General features: G+C 49.4%; 1 protein-coding gene across 1 annotated transcript; it reads right to left on the reverse strand.

Moving 5' to 3' along the window:
- Nucleotides 1–1365: 1365 nt before the first annotated feature.
- LOC127767098 (nematode resistance protein-like HSPRO1) lies at nt 1366–3422 on the reverse strand. The gene has a single exon (XM_052292358.1). The coding sequence runs from the start codon at nt 3149–3151 to the stop codon at nt 1727–1729; it is 1425 nt and encodes a 474-aa protein (XP_052148318.1). The 5' UTR covers nt 3152–3422; the 3' UTR covers nt 1366–1726.
- Between the last annotated feature and the right edge of the window lie 4621 nt (nt 3423–8043).

The raw sequence follows: 8043 nt of genomic DNA on the forward strand, positions 1-8043 counted from the left end.
AGTCAAACTAGCCACGTAGGTGCCACGTCAGCCAAAACCGTTGTAAACCACTGAGGGATCTCATTTGCACCGGTTTTGATAGTTGAGGATCTGTTATATCTGGTTTTCTGGTTGAAGGATGAAAATCGGATTCATTGACAAGTTAAGGAACTTCAGATGAACTTATTCCCTCAATTTCGTCGGCCTCGTGAGTCATGATGTTGCTGTTGGACATGCTGGCATGTAGGCCCAATAAATTAGGCCTTACCGTCAGAAATGGCCCATATGCCCTTTTGATCTCCTTTCCTTCGTACTAGGCCTTTTTGGTTCATCAAAGATGGCAGGGAGATTTCTAAAAGTAATACTATATGACAGAGGGATGAAAGGTGCTTCGTTCTACACACGAAGATACGTTTAAGGTTGGCGACGACGCTTGCGGAGAGTTTTTGGGAGTACCTTGAAATGAATGGGCGCATGTTGATGGTGTGTTTGCAAGTGTGCCTTTTATGCAGTAATTGAGAAAAGAAAAGGTTATAATCCTTTGAATGTTGATATAGTGTTTTGCTTTTTCTTTTTTTTTTTTACGACCACTACATGAATAGACAACTCATGTTGTATTTGTATGCCCATTTGCATGCTGATGGTGTTCATCTCCCTTTCCGGCTAGTGCAATCCGAGGAATTATACCCAGTTGCGCAGATACAATGGATTTGCGTGCAATCGCCCACTGGTTTAGCCATTTGGGTCGTCCTACCGAGGAACTCAGATTGCCTCTGACTGGGAGGCATGTGCTGGTGACGCGGTCTCGACGAATACATGTTGCCCAGTGCACCTGCCGGGATGATCTGGACAAAATGGTGGTCTAGCTAGTTCATATCTAGTTGGACTTGGACCGGTTCTTTGAACGTAAGGAACGGCGAAATTGTGTCTAACACGTCTAGATTCTAGAAGCAGCCTACTTAATTTGAACCTTCCTTAACCCTTCCTGTAGTAGTTGGCATGTTAGTCAGTTAGATAAGCTGTAAAAATGCGGTTGTATAGCTTCAGTACAATGATCTTTGGCTGAATGCTGTTTTTTTCCTCTATGGTCTACCTTATCGGTTTTGTGATGTCCGGATTAGTCGCTGGAATTTCTTCCTTTTTTTTTCTCTGTTGATGAGGGGGTAGTTGATTGTTCTTCCAAATCTGTCATGTGCAAGTATTACATAAACAGCTCGGTCGTTACTTTTAGTTGCATACTCTAACTCATGTCCATATATACCAAGTCCGCTCAAATCTTCTATTAGGACATGGTCAGCTTAAGTCTCAAAAGATGGCCTGAGCCACATCCTCTTGATTTGATTCATCACCAGGATTACATTTATAGAGCATTGCTGTAACTAGGTATATAAACATATATAAAAAATACTACTATCTGATTAGGAAATAATTTTTCCTTTGAAACAATTCGTAGTACATCAAACATTATCAATATCGGACACATAATCCATTGAAACATATTTACAGAGCATTATATACATCATCAGTACTCTAATTGAAATATATGATCCTAGATCATTTTCCCGTTACCATCTAGTAATCAAATCTAAACCAAAATGTCTCCCAATAAAACATTTACTCGAACTGAAAGATGAACGCGACCACTACCCTACAGAAATAAATCATAAATGTATTAAATGTATCATCAACCTTGAAAGACTGCAAAATTCAGGGTCCGGCGGCATCCATCCACCACTATTTCCGCCGCTCAGCTTCGCCTGGACGAAGCAGAGTCACCGTCACCGGGCATCCGCCGTACCCAGTAGTCGGCCAAGAACGTCTTGGCGGCGTCGAGGCTGGGGAAGTAGGGCGGCTCGAGGAACATCTGCGCCAGGGGGTCCATCTCCTCCGCCGGCGAGAACAGCGCGCGGTTGGTCGACGACTCCGCGGTGCCCATCACCGCCGCCACGAGCTGCCGGTACGCGAAGAAGAACCTCCTCACCGCCGCCTCCACGGCCTGGAACGCCTGCAGCAGCTCCACCTTGCCGGCCTCCTCGCCCTCGCCGCGCCGCCGGCTGTGGAACAGCCTCATGGCTGCCTCCTGCACCCTCGGCCCGCCGTTGGGGTCCACCTCGACGCCAAGCACACATGGCACACGCTTCTTGAGGTCCCTCGTGGCGTTAGCGACGTGCAGCAGCGCCCTGGAGCGGAAGCAGGAGGACGCGTCGGAGCCCGGTGCCGCCCGTATTGCGAGCTGGCTCTTGAGCCGCAGGAAGTCGTCCGGGTCCATCAACAGGTGCAGGTCCTCGACGTCGGCGAGCAGCTTCCAGACGCGTTCCAGGATCCAGCAGTCGCTCGCCGCGGCCTCCCAGTTTCTTGCTTCGATCCGGTTGTTTAGGCGGGTGAGAAGCTGTGAGGCCGCGCACAGCCAGGACTCGAGTATCTGGTGGATAGTGAACAGCGCCTCGTTCTCCTTGTTGCGGTAGCCGGTCTTGGGCTCCGGCGCGATCTTCGCCTTGAGGGCGTGCAGCTCGTGCGGCCTCACGACGCGGTCGTACTCGAGCACCGGCTTGCCGGCGAGGTTGGGCTCGCCGAGGCCGAGGGTGAACACGCAGCCCTGCATCTGGCTCTCGATGGCGTACTTGATCCTGGCCGCCACGGTCTCGGACTTGTCCCAAGCGGCGAGCCGCGGGAGCAGGCTGGCCTCGCTGACCTGGCACACCACCGCGGCGGCGCTACCGGGAATCTTCCACACCTCAGACGCGCTCCGCTCCCGCGGGAGCACGCCTTTGGACGCGCTCAGCTCGGCCAGCGGCGGGCACTGCTCGCCCTCGCAGAGCGCGGCCACCAGCTCCACCTCCCTTGCCGCGAGCGCCTCCAGCCGCCGCGCGAGCTCGCGGCGGCTGGCGTAGCCCCGCGGGTCGGAGAGCGCGACGGAGATGAAGCGGAAGGTGATCTCCAGCGCCTGCAACGCCGGCTTGACGAGGCCCTCGTCGGCCCACTCCGGACAGCACCTATCCTTCCACAGCCTTGCGAGCTCCGGAAGCCGCAGGTACTGGTCGTACTCCTCGACCGCCGTATCGTCCTGCCCCCTCAGAGGCGCAGCCGCCGCCCCCGACGACGACGAGGAGGACGCGCGCTGCTTATCTTCCGGCCGCACCGGCGATACAGGGGACAGCTTGGGCGTTGCCATCTCCGCGCTCCAGTTGAGTTGAACTCTCCCTCGATATGATCAGCGTCTAGTTTGAATTTTCCAACTGTATACTCCCTCCAGTTATCGATCGCTAATCCTCGCTTGTCTTTGAGTTTGGCCTCGAGAATTAGCAGATGAGTCGTCTTTATATACTGCTGCGCTAGGTGGAAGTGGAGTATTACAGCTGTACAAGGGGAGCGTGCCAGCATGGCGTGTGGGCCACGCTGCTGCAGCGTGATTCGAAATTCAATTTTGGAAACCGCGGGTGGGCCGGGCCCTGTGCCTGTGGCTGGCGTTCGCAGAGAAAGGCAATAAATAATCGTGCAAAGTGAGAAAAGAAAGAGATTTTGAGCTTATCCGGATGAAGGAGAGGTGACCTCTAGTTGTGTGAACTGCGAACGGCGGATGCGCTCGTGGCCTCGTGATGTCCAGGTCGTCGTGAATCGCGATGTTCTCTTGCGTTGGGGCAGCTCACGCCGACGTTGTATTCGATGTAATGCTTAACGCGGACATCTCTATCCGTTGCGCACTTGCGTTGCCCACCCTAGGTAGGCCGGCACGAACGAGGTTCGCTGAATGGATAAACGGCGTCTCTGTTTCTCTCGCTAGTCTCGTAAAAGAATACTATCAAATGAAAACTTCGTTCGCTTGCCCTACTTTGCTTGTGGTTTATACTTGTGGATGATTCTATATTGGAATACTAGTTCCCGAAGCGAACGGCGCAGCATGTATGTCTATCTGATGATTTTGGGTCGGCAATATCGTCAATGAACGACGTCGTAGCTCTGTTATTTTCCTATATGTTATTCCATATCGTGAGCGTACGTAACTTCCATCGAAAGGCTTTTGCAGTTTCGCCCCGCCCGGCTTTCGGTAGTGATAGATATCTAGGATAGGCAGTTGACCTCAACTGAGTTTTCCCTCTTCGGTTTATTTAGCACCAAACGTTCTTGTCAACCAATTTTGTAATATGTAGTGAGCGTTTAAAGTTGTCTTTCTGAGCTTTCTCCTTATCTTCTCGGGTTGTTGAGCACGTAAGAATACAAATACAACCAATCTAGACTGCATGCTATGGCCTTCTTTACACTATACTCAAAACGACTGTGTGATACCACTTATAGACGGGGTCGACAGTTCTAAACCATAAATTAAGCACGGTCGGTGGAAATAATCCCATATGCACTACACAATTACTACTTCACTCACTGTAAACTTTCGGTTATACTGACGCCTAAGTATCTCTATCCTAATTATCTCAGCAAAAAAGTTGTCTTGTCGTAACGCACTAAACCAAGCCCAAGTAGGCAGCAGCTCGTGTAGTCGTGTGTCTATTGGCTAGTGCGAAACAACCGGATCAATTTCAGTAGGGCGTCGCAATGCAATGCTGATACGACGTGCACCTAGCCCATCACCCACGCTCAAATTCCACCAGCGGGTCGATCGCCGCCGCGACCGAAAATTCAGCGGTCGTGGCGTGGATTTGCCGGACGACCGCCCGCCCGGGCGTCCGCGAGTGCTGCCGAACTTTGACGGCGTACGCGCCGAGACACCGCGCGGCCCTGCTCCCCAGCCTCCTACTAGTTAGAACCGGCAGTAGCCGAAGCAACCAAGAAGGTTGGGTGGATATGCGTAATGCGTTGATTTGGGAGGGAAGCGCCGTGTTTTGCCATGTGTCGCCTTGCTATTCGCGGTGCTTATCGCTCGAGTGGATTTTCATATTGGTTGACCTAGTATATTCCACGACGACCTGTGCTGTTTAGTTAGTGGCGTAAATTAATTCAATCTTGGAGGATTGGTATTTTCGCGATAAGTACGAATGCGTTTTTTTTTAAGTTGACCGGAGGAATGGGAGGTTGAGAATAGGTTTTTGTGCATATCCAGGAGAGATGGAGATCGATACAGGCTAGCTGGGGACGGGTTGAGGCTTTTTAGCTGAAGAAGACGTGCTCGTACGCGAGATGAAAAGCATGTAAGGTCGGCAGATTACCTGCCTAAGTTACCCTGTGCGACTGAGCATATGACGTGCACCGACTGATTTTGTTCAGTTACGCAACGTTTCAGTATACATAACTGTGCATGCGAGTTCAAATGATTACCTCAAACGTATAGAGACATCATATGGTATTTGTTTTCAAGGGATTAGTTTACTCAATGAAGGAAACGGGCATGCGAAAAATTCAGATCGGTTTCTCTCTGACTCCGAGAGTACTCGCCTCTCAACCCATGAACCGCGAACAGCCGCTACAACTGCATTGTGGATAACATTGACCCCTCTTTATAACGAGGGTGGTGCATGATCCCAACTGGCAACGAGCGTGCTCGTGCATGTGCATGAACCCGCCATTAAAACCCGTCACGGTCGTTTCGTCGAGGGCCATAATTCGTGCATCAACGGCTGGGCTCCGGCGCGTGAGTCGTGACGTCTGGGAAGGGAGGCCGGGTCCATGCCGATACGGGGCCAAGATTATGGCCACCAATAACATCTCATCATGATTTCCGGATAAGAGCTTACGAAGGTAGTAGTAGCTGACCAGCCGGCCTCCGACGCCTCCCTTCCTTGCCGCCTGCGCGCTAGTACGAATAACGAATGGACAAGGACGACCGGCCGGTAAACGTCCACGACCCGATCCGAGTATCTGACCAATCCGTCACCAGGATTAGCTCGTTAAGTTTCTAGGCGGACAAGACTTTCACGCAAACGCACGTCCGTCGCTGTCGTGAAAAAGAGCTCTCGATCTCACAAGAAAACCGATCCGATCGCGGCCCCGGTGTCCCGTACGTCGATCACTCGATCACCGATCGAGGGCGACGTGTCTAGGCTGAGGGGAGACAGGGACGCCCCGCCACGAGCGAGGAGGCGCGCGCCTCGCCGGTTAACCCGCTGTTGCCGGACGCGACGCACGCCGGCACGCGGGTGACAGCTAGCGGTTGGCGAGCGTTCTCACGAGTTTACCCCGGTCCGCGACTCCGAGGGTGCGTGCTGTGCATGAGCCGATGCGCGTCGGCTGCACAGCGCAGCGTAGTGGTGCGGTGTGACCGACTGGCGTACTTGTGCTGGCGACGGCGGCAACTGGGGTTGGGATTGGATTGCGCCGGTGCAAACGCGACATTCGTTTTCTCCGTTCCGTCCCCTAGCCGACGCGCCTTCACGTGATGCGGGATCTGGGTCGGACGAAGGAAAGAAGGCTAACGACAGAAGTTCGGCGGTGTGTGTGTGGGGCACAAGGGCTTTCAGTTTTCGGCGTTCCAGATAAGGGGAGGCCTCGTCGCACATGGCGTGCCGCACGGGCCGCGGCGCACTACGGGATTAGACGAGGCCCATCATGTGCGATGCCCAGCTCGGCCTTATGCTGCGAGGGGGCATCGGTCATCGGTGCGCGCCGGGTGAGATGACCAAGCCGACGAGCTGGCAACCGTTTCACCGTACATGGCAGCTCATGATCTTATCTGGTTTGATTTGAAGACTAGTCCAATTCGCACGGTACTGTATTGCGTAGGGTACTATGAAAATCATTGGTTTATGCTTCCAAGCAGACATTACGTCGAGTATCTACCCTTAATTTCAGACATCACTGAAGCCATTTTTACTACACCAAGGTTCACAATTTCGTTTAGGGTCAAAATACAAGCCCATTGATATGAAGAATTTCGATAAAGGATTTTATAAAACCAAGTGGTTCCGGGAGCTTCGAATTACGGAAGAAATTCAAATAGAATTGTGCACCCTAACTCAAGCTAAAAAGTCAGGTTTGAGCCCAGTCCCAACCTAAAAGACCAAGCCGAAGCTAAGTCCAAACACCTTTTTTTTTAATAAGTTCACTTTGAGTCCCTTAACTAGTGATCAAATCTAATTTGTATCCTTAAACCACAATATCTTGACCTCCAACTATTAAAACCGGTGTAACTTTAACTCCCTCGACGATTTTGGAGGGTGGTTTCGCTGACGTGGTGTTGACATGATCTTTGTCCTACGTGGTGTTGACATGACGCTTATGTGGTCACCACATGGCGCTACGTATGACGAGGACCAAGTCAATACCGCCATATAGTCGCCACGTCAGTAAAAGGTGATTACCTTTGATGTTGTATGCCACATGCTCACGTGACTAAGGCGTTGTGTTTGCACCTAAATGACAAAGTTTGGGACGTGCAATACACCCTGCCTCTAAACATTTTCTAAGAACTTTTTTTTTCTAAACCTGTTTATATAGGTTGGAAGCATCTAAGATTAATTTAAACATCGAGATTTCTAAGTCCAAGCAAATAGTCATGAAAATGTTTGAAAATATTTTTGAGCTTTAGTAATAGTGTCATCGTTGGCTTAAAAAAATACAACTCAAAAATCAACATGAAAAGAAGATACAAAGAGTAAAAAATCTACTAAGCAGTAAAATGGATCATATTTTATAGTTTACTGGTAATGAGGAAAAAACAGTTTATAAATAGATAATTTCTCAAATCAAATAGTTCAAGAGAGTAAAATTAACTATTATTTCCTTCTATGAATAACTAGCAAAACTGCCCGTGCATCGCCACGGAAAGAAAAAAAAGAGAAAATTGAATTAAAACATATTAAATTATAATTAAATGAAATACAAATTTTCTGGAATATTTTGGGTATTTTTTAAGTAGGTAGGTATATAATTAAATTAATTTACAAGTAAAGTAAGTGTGAGAAATAAAATGATATGGTTGGATTTAATTTTCATTAAATTCTCCATATTAATTACACTTTTTGAAATTTTCTTGGAATTTACTGAGCTTAATTGCTAATTTTGATAATACAAACATCATTTAAGCATTTATTTAAATAAAAATCATTCTTTCTCTATGAGCCATTTTCAGCCTATTTTTTTCTTCAGCCTGCAAGCGACCAAAGTCTAAATAATATC

The sequence above is a fragment of the Oryza glaberrima genome, chromosome 1 (genome assembly GCF_000147395.1).
Source record: "Oryza glaberrima chromosome 1, OglaRS2, whole genome shotgun sequence".
In the NCBI taxonomy this organism is placed as follows: Eukaryota; Viridiplantae; Streptophyta; class Magnoliopsida; order Poales; family Poaceae; genus Oryza; species Oryza glaberrima.